Here is a 26,226-nt window from a genome sequence, read left to right as displayed (position 1 = left end):
CGGGGACACTCCCGCTGCCACCTTCCGGCGCGGGTATGACCACAGCTGCCAGAATGGGAGGAGCCCTGACTTAAACTGAACAGTTTTTCCTCGCGGCCCACTGGTCGGCCCCACCCGAGCGAGAGGCCGCCTCTCAAACTAGGCCTCTGACCGCCGGCGCAGCCCGCGCGAACTCCCCGTCCCCGTCCCCCACACTTCCCCCCTCCCTCCTCGACAGTGGCGGTTGGTCGCGCACCGTCGTCTCTCTCCCACCCCCTCCGCTAACGAGCGGGCTCCAGGCCCTCTGGGATTGGCTGCGCCAGAGGGCATCTCCCTCTAGCTTCTCTGATTGGCTGACAGCCCAGCGGGATGCGGGTCCCGATTGGCTGGATCAGCGCGCCTGCGCGGCGGGGTTCTCGGTCGCCAGCCATTCCTGGGGAGGACTGCCGGTCGGCCGGACGTCTCGCTTCTCTCTGGAGGAGAGGTCTTGGCTTTCCGGGAAGGCGGCGGTAAAATGAAGATATTCGTGGGCAATGTCGACGGGGCCGATACGACACCGGAGGAGCTGGCAGCCCTGTTCGCGCCCTACGGCACGGTCATGAGCTGCGCCGTCATGAAACAGTTCGCGTTCGTGCACATGCGCGAGAACGCGGGCGCGTTGCGCGCCATCGAGGCCTTGCACGGCCACGAGCTGCGGCCGGGGCGCGCGCTCGTGGTGGAGATGTCGCGCCCACGGCCGCTTAACACTTGGAAGATTTTCGTGGGCAATGTGTCGGCTGCGTGCACGAGCCAGGAACTGCGCAGCCTCTTCGAGCGCCGCGGACGCGTCATCGAGTGTGACGTGGTGAAAGGTAACGCGGGGGCGCGCTCGGGGCGGGCGCGCGCGGGCACTGCTTGTTAGCCACGCCCCTGTCCCGGGGGTCCGCCACTGCGCTGTGGGGGGGGCCCGCGGGAGCGAGGCCGGAGGTGTTGGGGCGCGTTGGGCAGAGCCCCCCTCCTTCCTGCGGCCCAGGCACCATTTACCCCGCGGGAGGAAGCGGCTCTGGGGGGGCGCGGCGGCCGCTGCGAGCCGAGCTGCGGGGCCGGGGACGCGCCTGCGAGACTTGCGAGGGTTCCGGGGCGCGCCTTCCCGTCGTCTCCCGGGCCGGGCACCGAGCGGAAATTGGGAAGTGACGGGCACGAGCCGGATCATGGAGCGGGGAAGATTTCTCCACTTCCCCACTTCCTCTGCAGACGTCGGTCAGAGCAAGGGAAGAGGGAAAAGGTGGGGGCTCACGCCCCAAGGCCGCCCTCGCGTTCCCTCCCGATGAATGCTCCCGAGCCGAAGGTAACGGGGCCCTTGGACGTTTCTCGGGCTGGGATCTGTTAGTATTGTGTGGTCTGGGTCTACCAGAACAGTTACTCGCGGGTATAGGAGGGGCCCCTTCCGAACCACCTTGGCCTTTGACTGTTGTTAGGTGAGTTAGACGTGGCAGGTACGCGCTTTCCAAACCCTCAACCGTGGGTTTTTTCTCTTTGGGCTCGATTCTACAAGTTGGAAACCCCGATCATTCACATGTGGAAGGAGGTTTGTTTTAGGAGGGCCCTTTCTCTGTGCCAAGCCCGTGCCCCAGGGCGGTGCCCCCGGTCTAGTCTTCCGTTTATAAGCTTGGTAACTTTGCAAAGGGCACAGTCTGTGTCTGGGGGGAACCTCGGGGGGGGCGTGCGATAGGGCTTCGTTAAACATTGGCTAAACATGATTTACTTACTAGTGGTCATTGCTTGAGTAACCTAATCCTCCGGTTTAGGTCCCTAGTTTGCCTTTTTTCCTAAAAAAATGTGTCGCCATAATTTAGGCCTGGCTTCTTTTTTGGGACCCAGTTGTCTTTTTTCATAGTCTGGGTTCTTTTACCCTGAGGGCGCCTTTTTTTTTTTTTTTGAATTGCTGGCAAGATTTGGTGGCACAGCCCTTGTGTACGTGGTCAGCCTCCATTCCACTGGGAACAGATCAGAGTTAACTTTGCCCTGCCAGCTTCAAGGACGCAACCTGGGAGTATCTGCTGCCCTGTTCCTGGTGTTGGAGTCGTACCTGCTGACACACTGTGTGAGAAGTTTCGAGGATAGGAGATAAATGTGGGTGCAGGTGCCTCTTCCTACCGAGGTACTTCATTTGCTGTCCTGGAAAGGCACATCTTTTGGGCCATTCCTTGTCCTTTCTGTCAGTGGGGGAAGTGTAAAAAGTTCTTGTCTCTGCTAGGATGGGTTCCTTGTTCTGCATTAATGCTGCATTCTATTTCCCTCAACTCAGGTTATGTGAGTCCATGGCTATCCGGAGTCGGGCTTTCCTGCTGGCTGCTCTGAGGCAGACTGTAGAGTGCTTGGATTTTTGCTTTTGTTAATTTTTTTTTCTTTTGAGTAAGAGTGGGAAGGGCTTCATTTAGATTGGGCACTTGGCTAGGAAATGAATGGTGTCTGTGACTCTTAATTAGTGTTCTCTCTTTAATCGGCCTGCTAAGTTTCTTTTGTGGTTTTCAGGCAGGGTGATTAGTAGATTGGGAGACTAGAATCCAGCATTTGAGGGCAGTCTCCATGGAGTTCATGTGGTGAAGAAGCTTGTTTTCAGGTGGTAGAGAAAGCTGGGCATTTGCCTGAGTTTGCTTAGGGCCGACACCAAGTGATGGGGTGAAGTGCATGCTTGTGCGTGGTTTCTAGGCCTCCTGGCTGACTCCCTGTGGGAACTAGAGGGAAGTTTTGTGCATCTTGCCTCTGAGCGCTTGAGTGTGCAAAATGCACTGACTTCCTCAGGGTGGAGTGATGTTGAACTGTTGTTTGTAGCCATGCTGGAGTGTATTACAGCTCCTGATATACTTTGACGATGGGAAAGATTGGGGCATCCCGTTCTTCACTGACGCCTTTCTGTCTCTTCAGGGTGAAGGAAAGTGAGGTTTTTAAGTTGAGAATGCAGTGAAAAAGGCTGACCATCACTCTTATCAGTTCTTGGGCTGAGAATGGGCATTTGATTTAGTGTTGACTGTTAGGTCTTTGAAAAGCACAGAAGTTTGGCACTGAACAGGACAACCAGTTCTGTTTTATTTCCTAGGAAAAAAACATTGTTGCTTGGTTACCCCAGCAACTTAGATATGATTTGATTTGTAGAGAAAAATCTCCATAGCAACAGCAGGTTGTAACCACTCTCCACAGCTACATTCTGTTGGGTATTCGAAAATGAAGTACGAGAGTCACTGGCAGCTTCAGGAACCATTTCAGATTTCATGGGAGGTCTGAAAAGCAGAGGAGGAAAATGTCTCCTCTGCCTTTTTTTGTGGGTGGCCATTCTTCCCTCCTATACAGAGCTTTGTAGTTTCAAGTTAGAACTTTTTATTCTTTTTGGGATAGGAAAGCTCATTTTACTGGACTCTCTTAACTTTGGTGCTGGGGGAATTGTGATGCCATCAGACCATTAGATCTTTGCAAAATATTGCTTGCTAGTCCCTTTAAATGCATCGGGTTTCTTTCAGAGATTACTTTCTTGAACCTGATCTGTAGGCATGTGGGTCACGGGAGTTCTCTGGATCCCTGGTTTTTCTTCATTCTTCTAGGAGTAGTAAGGTTCCTGAGCATCGTTGATTGCACCTTAAGGGATAGTTGATCATCTACGGCTGAGTTTGGCTATTCCCCATCATGGCACTTAGCCCTGATATCATGGAGTCAGTTGGACAACCTATTCACATTTCCCTCCAAAGTCAGGCTTAGGAACTTCCTGATAGAATTGTATCAGATTACTTTGGTGGGGGGGTGTTATACATACAGTTCATCTGGGTGGTCAGTTGAGTTGTACATGTGAAATCTTAATTTTCAAACTATTTCATCACTTGGTCTCTTAATAAAACTCCGCTCAGTAGGGAATAGATGGCGAGATGTCCTGTTGCTCTTGTAAACTCACTGAAATTTTTTTGGATGTTTTTTCCTAGCTCATTGTAGTCTCAGGAATATAGTATGGTTCCTTAATATTGTTTGAGTGCCTGGAGCTTCCTTGTCCCCTTTTCTTAATCTGCCTACAAGTTTCTGCAAATCTTTCTGTTTTCTGTTTACTTTGAATGGGCCTGCCGCCTTGCCATTGCTGTCCAGGTGGTATTGCTGGTTCCCTGAGTGTCAGCTCAGCCTCTGCTGTTCAGGAGATCTCAGACCACCAGCACTTGTTTTAAGCTCACTCCACCCAAGGTAGAGATGAGAGCTTAGAGGACAGGTCTAGTGCCCTGTGGCTTGGCTGAAGGAACACTTAAGCTTGGCATAGTTGATAGATAAGGAATCAGGTTTTGGCTGTGGGGTGTGAGGACAGAGTTGTGATAGTTCATTTTGTTAGTCTGGCAAGTTCCAGGTTTGCATGTACAGATGGCATTATGTCTCTAGTGTTTTATTAGAGGCAAGAAATAATATTCTGTAGGGAATAAGCCTCTGGTTATTCCTGGAGTTCTGTAGTGTCCCTTACTGTTATATAGCTATTTATATTTTCCAAGGTACTTTTGTCTTTTTATTTGAATCTCCTAACACTGAGGTAGGTAGGACAGATTTTTCAGATAGGGAAATAAATTTTAAGTTCCTCAAAATCTTACAGCAAGTCAGTGATACAAACCTGGACCTAGAACTGAAGCCTGTTAACTCCTAGCCCAGGATCCCTTCTATGTCACACTTCTGACTTAGCCTCGCTGACTGTTTCTGTTCCTGTTAGTGTGAGGGTGTGAGCTGGTGGCATAGCTCTCAGGTCCAGAGAAATGACTTGCTGTGTAGGAGTGGCTAGCGAGTACATCCCAGTATGAAAGTTTCTAGAAAAGAGGACACTTGTTTGGAGGCTATTAAAAGGATTTCTGCTCTTCAAGAATGCAACCTGAATAATTTTATCCAGGTAGTTGTTCATTTTGTAAAGCCGATCTTTAATGAGAGAGACGGGATCCTGGTACTTGGTCTCCATCTTCAGGTAGTCATGGGTCCAGAATGGGGTCAGGTGCATGACCTTATGTCCCATGAGCATGAACCTCCCATTGTTCCTCAGATCTTCTTTGCACCATTGTGGTGTGTGAGTATGGAAGTAAACAATTTCTTCCAGCTCCTCCCTGTCCTAAAGTTTTCTCAGTCTACATGGTAGATGAGTAGGACTTTGAGATCAACACCCTGTCTGAGAGCCTCTCCTTTGGAGCTGGGTTGCTGGAAAAACAAGCATGAGCATCCACAGCTCCTTCAGATCTTGGCTGAGGGCCTGAGGGATAACCTGCTTAGCAGAGCCTGCTAGCTGCAGTAATTGCAGCTTCTCCCCTGTAGCTGTGAAACCAAAGCTTTCCTGTAAACAGTCTGCTCTGTGGACAGAAGCCCAAGGGATAAGGTATACTTCTGTCCCTTGAAGAAGAAATGGTGGAGGATATAATGTGGCCTCAGGGTGGAGGGGGCTTGGGCCTGAACTTTGTCAGGAGGCTTAGTTTCCATTCCTAAACCTCATTGGCTTACATGGGGTCCACCTTCACCCCTTTTAACTTCAAATTTATAGTCTTACTACAGAGTCCTGCCTTATACAGTAATTTCTTAGGAATAGGTTAATATAATGAAGTAGCACTGAAGAGCTGAGATTCTGGTCCTGGCTCTAACTGTTACTAGCGTTATGGTTTGGGGCAAACCATATAAATTCCCCGAGCCTGTTTGCCCATCTATAAAATGGGCATAATGATGCTTATGCTCTGCCTACTTCATAGGATTGTTGTGAGAACTGTGAAGTGCTGTGTACAAAGAGGATGATGATCCTGGAATTCTGTGAGCTGCTCATTGAAGTCTAGCTTTCTTGTCTTAATTGGACACTGGGCTGAGAGATGGGCCATGCCAAGCCATGAGTGGTCATTTCCAGTGTTTGAGAGCTAAGCCTTGGGTGAGCAGTAGGGTTTACGAGTTTGGGTTAGAGAGCACTCAATGATCGAGTGGTCCAGGACCCCTTCCTGCGTATTGTCTGCTGGTTTACACTTATAGGAGGTGTGAGGATTTTTATTCTGTGTTGCAGTTCATCTTTGCTCTTTTTTTTATCACCAGGAGGTTGAGTGAGGTGACGGGGAAAGGAGAGAACTGGGGGAAGGGCATAGGCAAAGGTGACTGCGTGGGGCAGTCAGAAGCTTTGTTATGTGGGAGCTACATTGATGGCATACTCCTCAGGAGAAGGGGTTGGAGGCCTGGTGATAGCTGGCAACAGCTTGGTGCTGTCGTGTGTCCAGTTTGGGAGCCATCAGGTAGCATGCCCTGCCCCCCTAATTGCTAACCCTCTGTCTGCTGCTTTATCAGACTACGCGTTTGTTCACATGGAGAAGGAAGCAGATGCCAAAGCCGCCATCGCGCAGCTCAACGGCAAAGAAGTGAAGGGCAAGCGCATCAACGTGGAACTCTCAACCAAGGGTCAGAAGAAGGGGCCTGTCCTGGCTATCCAGTCTGGGGACAAGACCAAGAAACCAGGGGCTGGGGATACGGCATTCCCTGGAACTGGTGGCTTCTCTGCCACCTTCGACTACCAGCAGGCTTTTGGCAACAGCACTGGTGGCTTTGATGGGCAAGCCCGTCAGCCCACGCCACCCTTCTTTGGTCGCGACCGCAGCCCCCTGCGCCGTTCACCTCCCCGAGCCTCTTACGTGGCTCCTCTGACGGCCCAGCCAGCCACTTACCGGGCCCAGCCCTCAGTGTCGTTGGGAGCTGCCTACAGGGCCCAGCCTTCTGCCTCTTTGGGTGTCGGCTATCGGACTCAGCCCATGACAGCCCAGGCAGCCTCTTACCGTGCTCAGCCCTCTGTCTCCCTCGGGGCCCCATATAGGGGCCAGCTGGCCAGCCCTAGCTCCCAGTCTGCTGCAGCTTCCTCACTTGGCCCTTATGGTGGAGCCCAGGCCTCAGCCTCGGCCCTCTCTTCCTATGGGGGTCAGGCAGCTGCAGCGTCTTCGCTTAACTCCTATGGGGCTCAGGGCTCCTCCCTTGCCTCCTACGGTAACCAGCCATCCTCTTACGGCGCCCAGGCTGCCTCTTCCTATGGGGTTCGTGCGGCTGCCTCTTCCTACAATGCCCAGGGAGCAGCTTCCTCCCTAGGTTCCTATGGGGCCCAGGCAGCCTCCTATGGGGCCCAGTCTGCAGCTTCCTCACTAGCTTATGGGGCCCAGGCGGCATCTTACAGTGCCCAGCCCTCGGCCTCCTACAATGCCCAGTCTGCCCCCTATGCTGCACAACAGGCTGCTTCCTACTCTTCCCAGCCTGCTGCCTATGTGGCACAGCCAGCCACAGCAGCTGCCTATGCCAGCCAGCCCGCCGCCTACGCTGCACAAGCCACTAACCCAATGGCTGGCTCCTATGGGGCCCAGCCAGTTGTCCAGACCCAGCTGAATAGTTATGGGGCTCAAGCGTCATTGGGCCTGTCAGGCTCCTACGGGGCTCAGTCGGCTGCTGCGGCCACTGGCTCCTATGGGGCTGCAGCTGCCTATGGGGCCCAGCCTTCTGCCACCCTGGCAGCTCCGTACCGCACTCAGTCGTCAGCCTCCTTGGCTGCTTCGTATGCTGCCCAGCAGCATCCCCAGGCTGCTGCCTCCTACCGTGGCCAGCCGGGCAATGCCTACGATGGGGCAGGTCAGCCGTCTGCAGCCTACCTGTCCATGTCCCAGGGGGCCGTTGCCAACGCCAACAGCACCCCGCCGCCCTATGAGCGTACCCGCCTCTCCCCACCCCGGGCCAGCTACGACGATCCGTACAAAAAGGCTGTCGCCATGTCGAAAAGGTACTGTATGCCCCCCCGCCTCTGCCCCCAGCTGGGGCTTAGGGCAAGGGGCTGAGGTTGGCAGGGGAGGGAAACTGGAGCCATTGGCCTCTCCTCGGTCTTGTCTTCTCTACTCCTGTGGGATGTCCAGAGGCTGAGGGGGTGGTTTCTGTGAACTGTTTTGGTCACCAGGGTTCAGGTGGAGCATAGCGCTCAGCCTGGGGCGGTGCCAACTAGTTGGCCTGGGAAGAGTCACCTGTCTAGGCTAGCCCAAGTGCCATTGGAGGTACTGCCTGCAGGATGTGACTTTATAGCCTTTCCCACCGTCTCAAGGATTCTTAAGCCTGTCACGTGGTTGTCCCGGCTTTGGCGGGGGTGGGTGTGAAAGAGTAATCCCTTTAGCACTCACTGGCTGAAGGCAGAGTGTATGAGGTGCGTCCACTCGGGGGGAAGCTGGGGACCTTGCTTTCGTCCGCCGTTCTGCTGATAAACAACCAGGGTCTTTCTGCGCAGGGCCCAGGGGTGGGCTAGTTTGCTTGTGGTTTGGGAATGGAGACCAAATCCACCTTGGCCAGTTCAGAAGGGTGGGCTTCTGTGGAGGGCTTGGTTTCCCACTGAGTTGAACCCAGGCTGGATTTCTTGGCCTGGATAGGGTGGTGAGCCTTCTGACAAAATCTTGTTTGTTGGAGACCAATCTGATCACACCCTCCCGATCCCTGTTGGCATCTCCCCCACGCCCACCTGGAGCCCTCCCCTCAATTGTCTCATTCACCAACTGTCTTCTTCTCTTGACTAGGTATGGTTCCGACCGGCGTTTAGCCGAGCTCTCTGATTACCGCCGTTTATCAGAGTCGCAGCTCTCGTTCCGCCGCTCGCCGACAAAGTCCTCGCTGGATTACCGTCGCCTGCCCGATGCCCATTCCGATTACGCACGCTATTCGGGCTCCTATAATGATTACCTGCGGGCAGCTCAGATGCACTCTGGCTACCAGCGCCGCATGTAGGGTCATCCTGGGATGGGCACCACAGGGAGGGGAGGAGAGGTGGGACAGGGCGCATACCCAGGTTATAACCACTTGGCCCATACCTCTCCCATCTGCGGTTTTTCATCCCCTCTGCCTGTGGGCCTTCCCTGGAGATGATCCTTTGGAGTGCTCAGCAGTAACCTACCTTGTTCCTTTGCCTCAGCAGCATATCTTGCCACTGGCTCTAGATCTGCGGTTTCCCCTCTCCCCTGCCTCCCATCTCTCCAGAATGGGAATTTCTTTTGTTTTTATTTTTTCCTGGCTCCATTTTATTTTTAATGCGCGATATTTAAGGTCGTCTGGATGGGGAAGCAACCTGCAGCTGAGGTTGGCGGCGCCTTTTTCTTTTTAGATGTGAGGGAGGCCAGGAAAGGGTTCGCTTAACCATTTCCTCTGCGCCAAGCTGTGCCAGCAGTCCAGGGGCCCTGACTTTGTCCCTTCGTAGACTGTTGAGACTGGATTCCCGTTGGAACAGTCAGTTGGTTTAGATCCACATCCCTACTGACCACTGATGTTCTAGCTGAGGTTGAACGGCACAGTCGCACTTCCCTATCTCCCCAAGTAGGTGGTGTTAGAAAACCTGAATTTCTTTTCCCTTTTGTATGGACTACAATAAAACTTGGGGCAATTTGCAGTTTGGAAACCTGGTTGTCATTGTCTTGATTGCACTCAAGTTTCAGAGGAGCCAGTTATGACATCCAGGAAGATGTGACAGCTGAGGGGAGGCAGCCAGAGAGCTCAGGGTGGGCGAGGAAAGACCTGAATGTGGGAATTAGAGTGATTTCCCTGCTGCCCAGAGGAATTTAACTCATCGTCGTCCCACTAGCCTGCCATCCGTAGGGTTGGAGAGTCCAGGCCAAGTTGCTTAGACTTCTCAGCCCTCAGCTTGACTTAACCACACGAAAATGCAGTAAACGTGTCGCCCATTTTCCTCTACCGATGCTTGACCATGTTTCCTGACTTGTCTCCTGTTGAGAAACAAACTGTGCTTACAGCGGGATGGTTCTGGGGTTTGGTTTCTCAAGTGAGGCAGCCAGCAGTGGGGAATGGGCTGCTCTGGTGCTTACGTGGGCTGGTGGGTCCTGCAGCCAGCGGGCCGAGTGAATGCTGCGGCTGGGGCCTGAACAGGGGCAGGGGTGATGTCAGCGTCTGGTACTGCCCTGTCTGGAGAAGGAAGGGACGGGGCAGTTGGAAGCAGGTACGGGGGATTCTGGCCATAGACCTAGTATTTCGCCTGTTGAACTTCACCATGGAACATCCTTTCTGTGTCCTGCCAACCCCTGCCGTCATCGTCACCTGAGACTCCTTTTCCTATCCCTGTTGGTTGGGCCTTTCAAATATCTTGCTGGGTTTGTATTTGAAATGTCACAGTAGACTCTGAGAAAGGAGTGGGGTGGAAGCATAACCAAGTAGAGGTGCTGGGGTTGGGTGAGGAATTAAGGATTCTTCCTATGCTTTTAGTCCAGAGTTGAGGGTTGAGAGAACCAGGGCAAAAATACATGGCTATTCCAGGTGGGGACAAGATAGAGGCTTGGGCTTAATGCTGGGTAAATGGAAAAAGACGGGTTGGGTGGGGTGGTAATAGGAAAATTTGTGAGTGTTCCTTTGGGTAAAGGGGGTTTAGAGGCTCTGGGAGGCTTTGAGGGCAGGGCAGCTTTTCGGGGGGTAATGTGTGAATCATGGAGTTCTGGTGGGTTCTCTTCTGCCTCCTTCACTGGCTTCCTGTGGTGAACTTGCTTGTGACAGGTAGTTTGCCCAGATGTCCTGTTCCCTCTGCCCAGTGGGCAAATGCATACTGTCTTTATAACTGAGCTCTTGCTTGTAGATGCTACGGGGAGCAACCTCAGGGAGTCCTGCGGCCATAGCTCCTTTGCTTCTCTTTCTGCTCAATGCTTTGCCTCCAGGTGTTTGCTGTTCCTTATCTTTCCTTTTGCAGGACTGGGGAAGAATGGGAGGGGGTGTTTGATAGGTTCCTTGTCATTTTCCTGCAGCGAAGATGGATGATTAGAGGGCCCAGCTAATAAGCCTACCTTTGGTTACTACCCTGGGAAATTGAGGGTTGATTGTAGGGCTGTGATTGTGGCCTGTGTATTTGTAATAGTTGTCAGTGTGGCTTTCTGTCATCTTCCTTTGATGGTTTTGCCACTGTCCCAGTCTCTGCGAGAAACAGCTTAATGTGCTCTCTGGGCCAGTGTTGATGTTTTTTCATTGCCGTCCAGGCTGTTAGTGACCTGGCCTTCACGGTCACTAAGTGCCTGTCATTTCTCGGTCCTGATGTCCCAACTGCCTCAGCCCTCAGGCTTATGCTTCAAGCCAGAAGGAGCTACAAAGTGAAATCTTTTGTAATTTTCTTTTCTCTTGCAGATTGTTTTAAAATCTCCCTTTCCTCTTTTTTAAATTATGCCACCTGTGTTAATTCTGTAGCCCACTCAGCATACTTTGCTTTTTGTGGATTTATGATTTCCAGGGTCCTGTAACTTGGGGGAAGGTTGGGGCGAGTGAATGAGAGGCCAGCTATTTAATGTGTGTTTTGGGGGAAAGGGGTGGGGGATATTGGCGTCAAGCGTACTTTCAGACTATTACAACTTCTACACCTATCATTTGGTCTTCATTGGAGAAGTTTTAAATGGTTTGTTCTTGGAACAAGACTAAGTAGAAGCTTCCAGTCTTCAGCAGCCTGCGTTCTCCTGAGGTTTGGACCTTGTTTCTTCTGGAGGTGATGGGACTGTCACTGAAAGGTCAGCCTCGGTGGGGAGGGTCCCTTTCTAGTCATGACGATTAGTTCAGCTCTTGCAAGTCTGTGCCCAGATGGTTCATTCTCCAGGCATTTTGCCCTAGGAAGCCCTATACAGCCAAGTGAGTGGACTAAAACATGGGATGGGTAAGGTCTTAATGAAAACAGATTTCCTAGATTTATGGACTAGTATGCTGTGCAGTAGGAGTTTGAGTAGTAGAGAAGATGAATAGCGTATGGAAAATTTATCTTCACCTAAACTATACAGGGACCTTTAAGGTTTTGAGAGGTTAGAATCTAGAGTTTTCCAGAAAAAGAAAGTGTTTTAGGTCTAGCTCTAAATCATTTGAAATATTGAGTCTGTAGGTTGTTATGACTCAGAAGCGACTCAATGGCAATGGCTTGGTTGGTTTGGTAGTGCTTGAAATGCAGTGCCCAGGTAGCCGAGTCCTTGGGTCGAGAACCTTGAGGAATTTACAGTCTGGGGAGGCAAGACCTGGCTTAGTGAACTAGTCAATAAGCAATGCGAGAAAGTGGTAGGTAAGAAAGGAGAGGATGGGCCAGTCCCAGTAGTTAGAAAACACTTTCTGGAGATGGGATTTGTTTGATTTCAAGACTGCCTTGGCACAGATAACGTGACTGAGACCCTTGGCTCTAAAATCAGATGTCCTGAGTTTGAATCCTGGCTCTGCCTCTTAGCTGTGCGATTTCAGGCACGTAAGGAACTCTGTCTCAGTATTTTCATTTATAAAACGGGGATAATAGCTAACATTTATTGAATGTACGCTAAAGCACTGTTAAAAGTGCTCTTCATATATTACTTAATCTTCATAGCAACCCAAATGAGTTAGGCATTACTGAACGTGTTTTACAAATGGGGAAATTGAGGCTATAGGTTGCTAACTTTTTTAGGGTCACATGGCTAGAAAGAAAGTGGTGAATCTAGGAACTGAACCAGCCCTTTCAGTCATGCAGGGCTTTGTAATCAGGCCCATGCTGCTGTTGGGAGGATCAAACGAGAACACACATAAGCCTCATGTAGTCACTGCTCATTAAATGCCAGCCATCTCATTATTAGAAACGAGTTAGAACATTCTGGGACAGTGGTTAAGAGCTTGGCTGCTAACAAGAAGGTCACCAGTTTGGATCCACCAGCTGCTTCTTGGAAACCGTATGGGGCAGTTCTGCTCTGCCCTATAGGGTCGCTATGAGTCAATTGACTCAATAGCAACTTTTTTTTTTTTTTTTAAGAGCAGCACCCAGCTGAGCATATGACTTTGGATCTAGGCGTGAGTTCGGCGCATGTGAATAACAATGAAGGTGGTGAATTGTAATGACTGGTACCTAGGAGTGACTACTAGGCCACTGGACCATACCAGTTGGAGCCACCCCCAATTTCAGGCAATTCTTGTAGGTATGGAAAAGAAAGTTTTCCTGTTCAGAGTAGGGACTTGCAGAGGCATTAAGGTTGGCTAAGAGAATGTAAAGGACCCCTAATGGTAGGCACTCGGCTGCTAACCGAAAGGTTGCTGGTTTGAACCCACAAGCTGCTCTGGGGAGAAAAGACCTGGCGATCTGCTCCCATAACGATTACAGCCTAAAAAACTATGAGGCAGTTCTACTCTGTCATACAGGGTCGCTGTGAGTTGGAATTGACTCCACAGCACACAACAAGCAGACGGTGTAGGAGTCCCTGGGTGGTAAATGAAAGGTTGGAGGTTCGGGTCTGCCCAAAGGTGCCTCAGAAGAAAGGCCTGGCAGTGTACTTCCAAAAAATCAGCCATTGAAAACCTTTGGAGCACAGTTCTACTCTGATACACGTGGGATCACCAGGAGTCAGAGTCAACTCAGTAGCCACTGCGGGGGGTTGGGGGAAGGGTGTAGCTGGCAATGTAAGTGGAGGCCTAGGAAGCCTTCTGCTTGGCTGGCCTAGTGGCTTTCTCTGAATGTCCCTGGAGAATACTGGCTTTTCATTTGGGCCTTTATTAGAACAGTAACTCATTTCTGGACCAGAAATCAGAGTTTCTTTTATTTATATAAATTCAAAGGACAACTTCTCGACATGAAATTAATACATAATACTTATGTCTAAGTAGTTTTCACTGACATCAGTGTTTACCCCTAAATTTGGATTTTTCCCTCATTTTTCTGCTTTCAAGAGTCTAGGGGCTCTCTCAATTATACACAACTATATTACCCCCCCTTTGTCCAAAATTTGCAGCCAGAATATAATATAAATTTATGCTGGGCTCTGGCAAAACCTGGTTGACTTTGGAAAGTCACTTTACCTTTCAGAGGCTTGGTAACCTGGTCACCAAATTAATCCCAAAACGGCATCTACAGTGTTCCAGACAAGGTGATTTCTAAACATTCCATTCAGTCACATTCTCTGTACTTGAAGTGGAGACTAAGGTAGAGGATTTGGACCAGATGTCTTTAATTGGCCTTTCCAACTCGTAATTGCAACAGCTTATACTTCTTTAGGTAAAATACAGTTGAGTGGAGACACTACAAATCTGCCTTATGCTTCATTTTGCTGCATTTGTCAGGCTGTAATGCTAGTGAACGCAAGTTGTTAGCATAGGTTACCTCGTGATTTTGGGGCACCTGCATTTTTGTTTGAGGGAGACTGGAAAGTATACTAGGTGATATATAGGTGAAGGTACTTATTTTCAGTACTACTAAGTGTCCAGATTCCTTAAGCTGGTATTGACTGAAAAACCTGTCCTCTCTTGGTTATCAAGAGCGAGCATAATTATTTACAGGGAGGTGAGTGGCAGAAAATGAATGAACAAATAGAATTTCAAGTAGTGGTAAGTACTTCGAAAAAGACAGTGGAGTCGTGGGGATAGAATTCCAAGGTATAGGGCTGAAGTGGGGGATGTCTTTTAGGTGGGGTAGCCAGTCTGAATGAGCTTGGGACAAAAAAAAAAAAAAAAAAGGCCATTTGTCTGGAGCGTATTGGGCGTGGGGATTTTAAAGAGATTGGGAGACTCCAGCAAGAACCTAATTGGGTTCTTAGGGTTCAGGGAGACGAGTTTTGAATTTTTTTCCATTTGCAATGGGTTTTAAAAAGCGGGGATGATGTGTTGCGGTTTACTTAGTTGGATACGCTTGCAAAGTGATAATGAACATAACTCGACCTAGTGATATTTCAGGAGGCAAATCAAGTGATTAGACTTTTTGGGGGGTGGGGAGGTCAGTTGTCTTGATGTCTGCACACTGACTTGATCTGTGATCCTGAGAAGGTTTATATTCCCAGTCTCTCTCCTTCAGACTGAGGGATAACTAGTTTTATAGCATGAGTGGACTTCGTATGCTTTTTTATTTTGGAAGAAACCTTATCTCCAGGGCTGTGGGACATAAAAAATTTGGAAGCTCAAACCGAAAGGAGCGGAGAGGTTTTTACAGAGCTGATACGCTTCCCTGTGCAGGTTGGTTTGTGACCATTTCCTGATGCTGGCCCCCTTAAAAGGGGACAAGGAGCTGATTCTGTAACATGAAATTGCTTTTCTTCATCACTGATCCTGTGCCCTTTACTCCCTGTCAGAGGTGCATTAGCATCCACAATGAAATGGACAACACATCTGTAAATATTTTGACTTTTTTTTAGGTCCTCATCTTTTTCCACTGTAGGAAAAGCTCTTGACCAGTTTTCTTCCATTGGATTCCTGAATCATACCAGGTTTCCAAACCCACTTTTTTCTGGCCTCACCTCTCTCTCTACCACTCCCTGCCAGCCCCTACCCCCTTTGAAGAAGGTAGTATGTTCTGCCAGTAGTGTCTCGACTCCTGATGATGATCCCTTTCCTCATAAACAATTCACTGCTTTTAGCTTGTTTTGTTCGTTTTTTAAGTTTTTCCATCCTGCACCGCTCCCCTTCTAAAGGTTTGCAGAGTCTTCTTGACTCTAAAATTGCTTGTTCAGTGAATATGGGATTGTGCCAAGAAAGTATCGGAAGAGAAAGAAAATGTGATGAGGGAGCCAGAACCTCTGGAGAACGTTGATTGTACTTTGTTCATGGCGGATTGTGACTTGGCTCTTCCCTCTAAGGTCGGTTGTAGAGGTTTAAACCTACAGCTCTGGCTGATGGTGCCCAATAAAATAAAAACAAAACTTTGCTGCTCTAGTTTTTTCTCGGGGCGGGGCAGGGGAGCCGTTTTCAACTTCAGTGTTCACACCGAGTAGCCATCTCTTCATCGTGGACCCCGGGAGGCTGATTCCTAGAGGACTTCTCAGCGCTTCCTGGGTAATGCTGTCTTCCACTGAGCCATTGTCCCCTAATCATCGAGGCTGGGCCCACGAGTCGATCTGAGTTCCTTCCACACTATGAAAGTAGCTTTAATGGCTGGGACTCTCCGGGGGTTGGGGTGGGGGGTATCTCAAGGCTACAGTGTATTCGGCAGAGGAGGCAGCTGGTTTCTTCAGCTGGGGAGTTTCGCAGTTTCCTCACCTGGCGTCTGTGTCTGGCGGAAGCCATTGTTCGCACTGCCTGGCGCGAGGGGGCTAGTGTGTAGGACTTCAGGGGGAGACGTTTGGAGTAGACGGAATCGTAGAAGGCAAAATGGAGCGCTGAATACTGTCAGGATGTGGAAGTGGCTAAATGTGGGATCTTAACAAAGTTGGCGCTACGAAGCTGAAGCTTGCCACACCGGAGCCCCGGCTCTAGCGTCCTAATGGCGGGCCGCACCCCACCGGCGGAGCGCACGTTCGTAGTTCCTCCCCTACGTCGTCCCCTTATCCAATCCGTGACTTCGGTTTCGCAAGCTTGGTACTCATAGGTTTTCATATAAAAGCTCCAGGGTTACTGACGTTTCCACCTCTTCCCGGCCTCTCAGGTAATTGACTCTGGTGTTAGCCAATCAGGAAGTGGGTCTGCGGGAACGGCTGCCTCTTACTTTATTGAGCGGCCAATCCAGTGGTAGGTTCACCTCCCCTCTACCCAGAGTCACTGCTGCGGCCGTCGCCATTTTAGCGTTTTGTCAGTAGCGTCCGCGCCGCGAGGGAGAGCGCTTGCAGGTTTCCGCGTGCGGGTGAGCTATTTCGAGCCCCTCTACCCCTTTTCTTTGGCCCTGTAAACTCTATTTCACGTTCGAGGGTAATGTAGTGGGGTTGTGGCCTCCGCGCCCGTCACCGAGAGCCGACCTCAGTGCGGCATTGCGCGCCAGCCTGGAGCAGCCCTTCCCCCACGGCCTCCCCCGAGAATACTTTGCTTTCCCCCCCAGCCTGCTCTTCACCCAGCTTGGCGCAGCTTCCCGTCTCGAGGTCTCGGCCGAGATAACCGCGCTTCTCGTAGATTTAGGAATTGCATCCTCGTTTGGAAAAAAATTCAGGCCTTCAGACCTCGTTGTCTGAAGCTCCCTTTTCTGGCTACTCATTTCTCCATTCTGCAGGACCTCGTACCCCGAGAGGATTCCCCCACTCCGACACTATCCCCTGCTCTCCACTCCTCCCTCTCAGGCCCGACTCGCGGGTTCGTTCGCTACTTCCAAGGAAAACTAAAACGTAGCTATCAAGGCCCACTTTTCCGGAAATGGTGGCTGCTGTTTCTGATAGTACGAGAGGAAGAAGTCAATTCAAAATTTAAGCGAATTAGACAGCCAGCCTAGTAGTTAGACCTTTATTTTCTGATTGTACTTGTAGCGGTTAGAAAAGTCTAGGAACCCCAGCTCGTTGTTTGTGCTCTCACTTTTCTGAATCCAACTCTTACCAGTCTCTTTGTTTAATAAGGGATCTCTCTGTTACAGATATTTTCTTATTCTTACAGGCTCAATAGTGGGCACCGTACCAGGCCTCCATATACCAGTCTCACATCCGTTTGATGATTGTGTGGAGGTGTGGGTATGTGTGAGGGAGGAAATCGGAGAAGTACGTTAGAGCGAAAGGCATTGGCGGGGTTTTGTTGTTGTTTTAAGTGGGTGCCCTAAGGTCTTTGTTAGAAATCTTGTTTTTTCTCTCCCAGGCTGTTGTCAGGATGGTGAAGCTGTTCATCGGAAACCTGCCCCGGGAGGCCACAGAGCAGGAGATCCGCTCACTCTTTGAGCAGTACGGGAAGGTGCTGGAATGTGACATCATTAAGAACTACGGCTTTGTGCACATAGAGGACAAGACGGCGGCCGAGGATGCCATACGCAACCTGCACCATTACAAGCTGCACGGGGTGAACATCAACGTGGAAGCCAGCAAGAATAAGAGCAAAGCTTCAACCAAGTTACACGTGGGCAACATCAGTCCCACTTGCACCAACCAAGAGCTTCGGGCCAAGTTTGAGGAGTATGGTCCTGTCATCGAATGTGACATCGTGAAGGATTATGCCTTCGTACACATGGAGCGGGCAGAGGATGCGGTTGAGGCCATCAGGGGCCTTGACAACACAGAGTTTCAAGGTGAACCATCCTCTTTGAGTAGAGGACTGTAAGAGGGCTGAACACAAGGCCATGTGCAGAGAATAGGTTGGGTTACTAGAGAAAGGAGTTGGAGTAGACATAACAGCAGTTGGCTAGTGGTGAAAGATCAAGTTTGGGTGATGGCTTTAAAATGGAAAATGCATGGGATTTAGATGCTCCTGTAGGAACACTGCTTGCTTGGCTTTGGTTTGGAGCCCCTAAGGCTTTTCTGTTTATCAGTGCAGAAATCTTTGCTTCTGGAGACTTCCCAAGTTGTTTTCCTTTTTTTTTTCTTTCCCCTAGTAGCGTAAGCTTATTGCCGAGTGCTTTGTTATGAATTTAGTTAGTCTCATTGTGATATCAGCATTATACGTTATTTTTAATGTGAAGAACCCGGCAAAAGCAGCTTACGCAACACATCTTGGAGCAGAATCCCAGTTAAGCTTTCCTCATCCCACCGCAATTCATTATTTCTTTCTAGTAAAGATAACTAGTGGCTTTAAAGGGCTATAGCCCTTGTTGCTAGCCATTGTTGCTTTTTGTATTATGCCTGTACCAAGACGTTCTATTTCAAGGACCAGGCTACTCTAGTATTAAAGCTGATTTTAGGAGTTTCTTGGAAGAAGGTGTTGGGATTTGGGGGGGCAGTAATAGCAGTGCCTTTTAATTGATTTGGGGGGGTGGTCTTTAATATTGTTGGTGAGTAGAGGACTTACGTAGATGGGACTTATCTTGGAGTAAGGCCTGTTATTGTGCCTGGAGGGCAGCATGGATGATGTGGATTGTCACTTTATTTGGAAGATACCATTTTTTCTTGATTTAAGATCTACAATTCCTGTGGCAAGAGTGGCAGTTGTGAAGGGGTGATAACCATGGTGAGTTGCCTGCTAAATTCACCCCCCTTGGGATGTCAGAAAGAGTCGTTTCCCTTTGGTTGTAGTTACTACCAGATTATAGAATAGTGGCACAACTCCTTGCTACATTTTTAACCGAGATTCCAGCCTTACTGAAATGAACAAGGTAGTGGCCGCTTCTGTTCTGAGCACTCCCCTTGTTAAGGGTCACTGCTGCTGTCCTCAGTGTTTATTTTCCTTAAATTGGGCCTTATACCTGGAGGTCTGATCATCATGTCCCCAAGTAATTGGTGTTCTGTGTCATGGGTATTGATGTGTAAAGAAAAGCGTCACAGGTCTTTCAGGCCTAGTTTGTTTTCCTTTTTCAGTTGGCCGGTTGAGAATTATTTTGTCAACAACTTAATTGGGAGCAAAAGCTGTTCTTGTGGAGGGTTTGTGGTATATCTTATTTTTGCATACTCTTCCACACTTTAATATGTCTAAGGGGAGGACAGTGTGGACTGATTCAAGAGAAATTATTCTCGTAGTATAACTGGGCATCTGAACTCTAGGTCTCCGATGCTGCCGATACTTAATTATTTTTGCCCTATTTTCATTTGTATTAGCCATTCTCTTTTCTTAATACTGTTTACTATGTATATGTTGAGCAGTATTAATCAGTGTGGTCTTTCTTTTCTCCTCGTCTTTCAGTTTCGCAGTGCTGGGTATATTCTCCATCATCTCCAGGCCATACTTCTTATTTGTCCATTTAAAGAAAATCTATTTTAGTTCCTAAACATTCAGCTTTTTTTTTTTTTGCATCATTAGGATTGTTAAATTCTTAGGTCGTCTGTTAGTGACCTTTATGTCTTGAATTTACATGGTTGGTTTCTTGCTTGCATTTGTTTTCATAGGTGCCAAAGTGGCCCTGTGGGCAAATGCCAGAGGGACACAGGCTAGTACTGTAAGCCACTGAAGTACTTAGTTGCATATCTTAGCTTTTGATAAGCTGTAACCTAAACAACCAGGACTTTATTATGTTGGTCTCTCCATTCCTTTTCTCTTGTTGTGTTTTCTAGCCTCCCTAACCTAACTTTAATTTTGCAGGTAAAGTTGCGTATTTACTGCTTTTTCTAAGTTAGATGAGTAGATGACCTATCCGTTGACTCTCCCCTGTTCTAACTGTTCAGTTCTTTGACATCAGCATGTTTGGGTGCATCGCTGCCATTTGCATTGGAAAGCTTTTGCTGGCTTTGGATCCCTTCTGAAATTTGCTTACAAGTAAACTGGTAGATTGTGTTAGGTAGAAGGTACCTCTATGAACAAGTTTAAAACTTGTGAATTTCTGCTTTTCTATTGTAAATGGCTGCTCTTTTTGTTAGATTTTTCTGAAGTGATTTTCATTTCCAGAATACAAATTAAAATAGTATTAAATGCATGTTAAGATTTCAGATTCCTAGTATAAGGAGAAAAAACACTTTAATGCTGCTAAAATGGCAGTGTGGTCTGCTGACTAATATTACTGGTTAGTCTCCATTTTTTCTCATTCCTCTTTTTTTTCTGTGTTTTTCATAATAGTCTCCTTTCTAAAAATTCAAGCATCTTGTGAACTGCCCTGTTACCTTTCACCCAACTAGGGATCACTAAAGTTAGCTGTCAGATTATAAAGAATCCTCATTAGAATGGATATCAGAATAAGCAATTTTAAGCATCCAGTTAAGAGGGAAGGCAGTCTTTCAACTTGTATTTGCTGCCTCCTCCCCCCACCCCAAATTCATGAGTGTATTTTTCCAAATATCTACCTTGAAACTGGCTGACCGCACTTCAGCCACTCTGTCAGTGTTAACTTTAGAGTCTCATTCCATTGTCTTGCTTTTTGGGGGAGAAACTGACCTTTTGCATTCTCCGGCTTAATGAAATCAGAACCTTGATAGTGAAGATTGAATTGGAGGTGTCAGAACTTCCTGTGGTTTCTGTTGACATTGGACCACTGTCTGGAGTAGATTTTTGCCTACACTTACTTGGCAAAGGATAAAATGCTTGTTTTTGAATATGAGTAGTTCTTTTCTTAAGCATTGAACTGATGTATAGCTGAAATAGTTCTTCATCGGACTGGTCTTTGCCTGAAATCAGGTCATTATACTGAAGCTGTATGTTGGCATCTTCCCCCCACCCCCAACCTTTCGGCAATTAATTAGTCCTGCATTGGAGTTGTCTAGGTAAATCCATTACTACGATCGGTGTCTGGGGTAGGGGCCGGGGCTGTGACTCAGAGTGATAGCAACCCTTCTTGCGTCTGTTTCTTCAAGGCAAACGAATGCACGTGCAGTTGTCCACCAGCCGGCTTAGAACCGCGCCCGGGATGGGAGACCAGAGCGGCTGCTATCGGTGCGGGAAAGAGGGGCACTGGTCCAAAGAGTGTCCGATAGATCGTTCAGGCCGCGTGGCAGACTTTACCGAGCAGTATAATGAGCAATATGGAGCAGTGCGTACGCCTTACACCATGAGCTATGGGGATTCGTTGTATTACAACAACGCGTACGGAGCGCTCGATGCCTACTACAAGCGCTGCCGCGCCGCCCGGTCCTATGAGGCAGTGGCGGCTGCAGCTGCCTCCGCGTATGATTACGCAGAGCAGACCTTGTCCCAGCTGCCACAAGTCCAGAACACAGCCATGACCAGTCACCTCACCTCCACCTCTCTCAATCCCTACGATAGACATCTGTTGCCGACCTCAGGAGCTGCTGCTGCCTCAGCTGCTGCTGCAGCAGCAGCTGCTGCTGCTGTTACTGCAGCTTCCTCTTCATATTACGGGCGGGATCGGAGCCCCCTGCGTCGCGCTACAGCCCCAGTCCCCACTGTTGGAGAGGGCTACGGTTACGGGCATGAGAGCGCGTTGTCCCAAGCTTCGGCAGCCGCGCGGAATTCCCTGTACGACATGGCTCGGTATGAGCGGGAGCAGTATGCGGATCGGGCGCGGTACTCAGCCTTTTAAAGCTTGAGGTGAGAGCTGTGGGATCTCCCCGTTCTAGTTTGCTATCCCTCCTGCAACCTAAGGGCTCCCGTTAGGCTGCCCTGCTTGCTTGCTTTTGCGGGGTTAGGGTGAGGTTACTAGCTTGGTTCAGAGGCTAAGGAGAAGTCATAACTGCCTAATTTTTTGAGATATATAAAAATTCTTGGCCCTCATGGCCATTTTTCCAGGGCTCCTGGTAGTAGGAGTTGATCTGATTCGATTTGTGCCTGGAAAAACAAAACAAAACCAGGAATGGTGTGCTGTAATTGAACTGAACCTGGGACCCAGGCATTTAGACTCAGGTGTGCTGTTTCTCAGAACCTTTGTTGAGATTCCTAGGTGTGCAGTATTACTGAGGTCTCCGTTTCCTGTTCTACTTCTTGCTATGTGAACGGTCTCGTTTGACCTGTAATGAAAAAATACATACCTGTAGTTAACTGGTCATCACTGCTTAGGTCCCAGTTGCTATGAAGACTCCCAAAATGACATCATCTTATTCTTGGAGAGTACTGACATTTCTGAATAGTTCAGTCTCTGTGAGGTTTGTAGAAAGAACTTATTTGATGGTAAGTTGGGGTAGAGAGGAGTAGAAAAAGTATCTTTTATAAAACTGAGTTCAATAAGACTGTAGAACCCAACTTCTCTGCTCAGCTCAGATTCATTCCCTGAATAGAGTCCTACCCCATTGCTGTATCATCACATCTGTCCCTTAAGAATCTGTTAAGGGTTCAATCTGAGTTCAGCTTTTTTTTTCCCCTTCAAACTTCCCACAGTGCTACTAGATTTGACATCCTCTCTAGTTCTTCAAGGTATATGGTGATTAAAATGAATAATGCACACACACCTGTTAACTTTTATTCTTTTTGATAAGGTTGAAATCAGGGTTGGGAGCTTTGCCTTAAGCAGATCACTCCCTTCATCTTCCCATTAGTCACTAACGGGCGTTTAATACTCTTGAACCACCAGCTCTACCTTGAGTCCTCTGGCTTTTCCTCTGCCATATATTTTGAGCCTCATGGTCCATTTGGCTCTACTTGAATATACTCTCTTCTGTTGCTTGCCAGCTTTGGGCTCTAGGTGTTTGAGATTGCTATTGTACTAAAGGAGGATTCTCAATGCCCTTTGTTTTGAGTAGCCCCCGTTGTGACCCAGACATTGCCATTTATCCTTTATCCTGTAATAACAGGGTGGGTGATAGTCTGTCATCTTTTCAAGTAGGACAGAGTATGGCCATTGGATATAAAATCACTGACTGGGCTAGGAAAAACAAACTTGAATGACTTGTTGTGTAGCTTACACATGCCTTCCAGTACCTTCTTTCAAAAGTTACTATTTTCCTTAGGCAGAGTTAGATGCCCTGTGGTCTTACAACTTGTTCAGTTACAACTTTTGCCCAGAACTTGAATGATTTTTAATTTAGACCTTGGTAGTAACCCCCAGATTAAAACATACTGTTGACTTTTTACACCAGAGAGCTTAACTGGAACTTTTCTCTCTTTTCCTCGGATGACAATTGTGATGTTGAACTACCTTCTGAGAAGTGCTAATGTTAACACCAAGACCAATGGAGGCAAAGAAGTTTCTGAAAGAAGATTTGCTATTTAATTAGAGAAAGGCCCCAGTCTGGGATTGCCTAACCTTCCCAGTTACTCTGGCCTTCAAGCTTTTTTCCATTTTTGGAGGTTATTGTGATACTAGGGATGGGTGTAAGTAAACTTCATAGGAGTGTCAAGTTACCAGATTTTGTAAAGATATTCTCTGAAGTTTTGAGTGAGAAAGCCCTTTTGAGCTCTGCTGTAAAGCCCCTGTATTGTGCTCTCTTTCAGGTGGGATGTGTGGGGGCTGAAATTCCGAGCTGCGGTTGTGCATGAGAATACACCTTTCGTGGTACCCTGTCTCCGGGACGTTCTCGGCTCTGTGCGTTCAGTCCCTCAGGAACCGTGGACCTTAATTTACTTGTTAAGTTCAGACCCTCTCTGCCTTGCCTTTCCTCTCTCCTGCCCATTTACCTGTTCTTCAATACGTAGCTTCCTGTTCGTGTTCTGTTCTCCTGCAGGCCTCACTGTGTACAGAAACTGGTGGGGGTTGTGCTGTCTCCTCCCTGCCTCCTGCTTCCAGTGGGTGTTGGATATGGGAAATAACCTTGGTGAGAGTGTCACTGCTTCTGGGTCTTCTTTCTGGCCCAAAGGCTTGTGGCAGGTAGACGTATAGAGTTGGATCACTTTTTTCTTTCCAATAAAATAAATGGTTTTTCAACTTAGGGTATGTGTGTTTTGAGAGAATTCTTGCTTGGGCTTATTTCTGGGTGTTTATTTGTACCTGGGAGAGAAGGGGAGGGTATAAAGTTTAAGACATTTAGCTTTGGGTGGACACTGGTACAGTTATTTTCTTTATTGGAGATAGGATTTACAGGTGCCAAAGGAAAAGAGGTTAGAACCAGGAACCCAGGCAGGCAGCCTTATTCCAGTAAGACTTCTCCCACTGGTCCACCTTTGTTACAAAACAACTACTTACTAGTAGCGTAGAGAGAAAAGTCTCCCTGCTGGAGAAACAGTCATCACCCACCCCTTGTGACTACCATTTCAGTCACCCACTCAGTTAACACGTCTAGCTTATTTCCAGGGAAGAGGTCTAGGAAAAGGGTATGTGGGAAGAGATTTGCTTCCTCAAGTGGGCAGTGGTTTTTTTCATGTCTTGTGGGAAAATGAAGCCGTGGCTCCAGCAGAGCATTCTGCTGCTTCTCTAGGCCAATAACACCTTTTGATGACTTAAACCATCTATTTGTATAGCTCTGCCAAAATCCAAAGAATATCTGAATGCACCTCAGTACTGACAGTGTTATGGGATGGAAGACCAGTGGTGAGCTTTAGACTAGATTATTGAGTGGTAAGGGTGGGGGCTGAGTGCAAGGAAGAACTACCACACTGTTTGTTTCTAGCAAAATAGATAAGTGCGTGTCTTCCAGATTTTTTTTGTCTATTTCAAAAGCGTTTACTCCTATTTCAACATACAGGGCAGTGTCAATTTAGGACTTTTCCCAGAAACATTCACTCAACAAATACTGAGCACCTACTGTATGCAGGCGTTAAGCTTTTAGAAAAGGGGTGGTGGTGGGAGGTTTTAAAAAAAAGATCTTTAGTTGAGTAATTTCTCAGATCTTTCTGCTTGACTGAGCCTTCCTTAATCCATAGATGGCTGACACTGGAGATGGCTCTGTAACTGATAACAGCATGTAGTTCATTGAACACGTGAGGCGCTTAGCAGGTGTTTTACGTGTTAACTCATTTAATTCTCCCAGCAACAATTTTTCTATTAAAATTTTTTATCCTGCCCCCCTTCCCCCCATATATAAATAATTGCTGGACATGGAAGCTGGTTTTGGTGAAAGATCAAGATTAAGATGAGCATTCCAGGAATTTATAAGGGATTCGGGGTGGGGGTATAGCTGTTAGCTCTTCGAGATAGAAAGTTGTTAGCAACACAAATAATTTACTTCTATAGTAGGTCCTTTCCCTGCATTTGTCTTTTTTTTCTTCCCCCCTTCCTTCCTAGCTGGGCTGGTTTTCTTTACTACTGCTGCTTCTCTTGGAGGGTTGTACCTACTTCGTTCCCTTTTTTCGGACTCACTGTTGAGCTACACTTTTAATCAGTATACCCTTTGGTCTGATGGTGGAGCTGGCAACTTTCAAAGGGTGGAGACTAACTGTTCACTGAGTCAACAAATATTTTGAGTCTGGAGCTTATATCTTTGTAGGGGAGGCGAATAAGTACATAATGTCAAGTGGAGAGTTCTGTTTAGATGGATGGTCAGTGAAGGCTTTTCTGAGGTGCTGAGATGTCTCAGATTGACCAAAAACTCGCCGTTGAGTCAATTCCGACTCTGTGATGCTATAGGACAAAGTAGAACTGCCCCGTAGGGTTTCGAAGGCTGTAATCTTAACGGAATAAGACTGCCACATCTTTCTCCTGCCGAGCAGCTGGTGGATTCAAACCACTGAACGTTCTGGTTTGCAGCCGAACGCCTAACTACTGCACCACCAGGGCTCCTAGTAGATTGAACGGGTAGAATGATGTATTTTTACATTATAAAACTAGCTGGTTAAAATTAACTCCTTGATGCTATTAAAGGGAGTCATTCTTGCTTTCTGCTTTAAGAGCCTGATCTCCCTGTAAGAGACGAGCAGTTTTTCCATGGCTGCCAGATTCTAGGCTGGCTTAATGCTACGTTCATGATGTAGCTCTTTTTAAGTTCACTGATTACTGAAAGGAAAAATATTAAGAAAATGGAAAAATAGTGAATTCTAAAATTTAATTTTTCTTTAAGAGGTGATTTGAAAGGCTTTAAGTCACTGATTGCTCAATATTAAAATTTAGGTCTTGACATTACTACTTTTTAAGTTTCCAGTCAGGTGTTACCTCTTGAGGCCAGACAGTCTGCTCTGTGTAATTGATGAGGTTCTACTGCTATCACCTACCTCAGGTGTGATACAGTAGTTTTTCAAGAGTAATAATAATAC

The 26,226-nt window shown here is 48.0% G+C and overlaps 2 protein-coding genes across 12 annotated transcripts in view; both read left to right on the top strand.

Annotated features, from left to right (window-relative positions):
- The first annotated feature begins 366 nt into the window (after positions 1–366).
- On the top strand, positions 367–11,233 carry RBM14 (RNA binding motif protein 14). 4 transcript variants are annotated; one of them, XM_004383680.2, is made up of 3 exons: positions 367–830; positions 6,274–7,738; positions 8,514–9,385. In XM_004383680.2, the coding sequence occupies exons 1-3, from the start codon at positions 494–496 to the stop codon at positions 8,719–8,721; spliced, it is 2,010 nt and encodes a 669-aa protein (XP_004383737.1). In that variant the 5' UTR covers positions 367–493; the 3' UTR covers positions 8,722–9,385. The 4 variants fall into 4 exon arrangements, with proteins under 4 accessions (XP_004383737.1, XP_023593938.1, XP_023593937.1 ...); XM_023738170.1 differs by lacking the exon at positions 367–830 and adding an exon at positions 837–1,306 and having other exon boundaries at positions 8,514–11,233; XM_023738169.1 differs by lacking the exon at positions 367–830 and adding an exon at positions 837–2,119 and having other exon boundaries at positions 8,514–11,233.
- Positions 11,234–16,373: 5,140 nt separating this feature from the next.
- Positions 16,374–26,226, top strand: part of LOC101349220 (RNA-binding protein 4) — a 21,858-nt gene continuing 12,005 nt past the window's right edge. For 3 of the 8 annotated variants that reach the window (XR_002825212.1, XM_023738174.1, XM_023738176.1), the window contains exons 1-2: positions 16,434–16,510; positions 17,440–17,863. Coding sequence is in view for 7 of the 8 variants with exons in the window: in XM_023738174.1 (XP_023593942.1) it covers positions 17,452–17,863 (412 nt within the window). In the remaining variant the exon portion in view is untranslated. The other 5 variants (XM_004383681.1, XM_023738173.1, XM_023738175.1 and 2 more) reach the window with 5 other exon arrangements.

Source organism: Trichechus manatus, unplaced genomic scaffold (assembly GCF_000243295.1).
Source record: "Trichechus manatus latirostris isolate Lorelei unplaced genomic scaffold, TriManLat1.0 scaffold00113, whole genome shotgun sequence".
Lineage (NCBI taxonomy): Eukaryota > Metazoa > Chordata > Mammalia > Sirenia > Trichechidae > Trichechus > Trichechus manatus.
The sequence above is the reverse complement of the archived record's forward strand: the minus strand, read 5'-3'. Positions and strand labels throughout refer to the sequence as shown.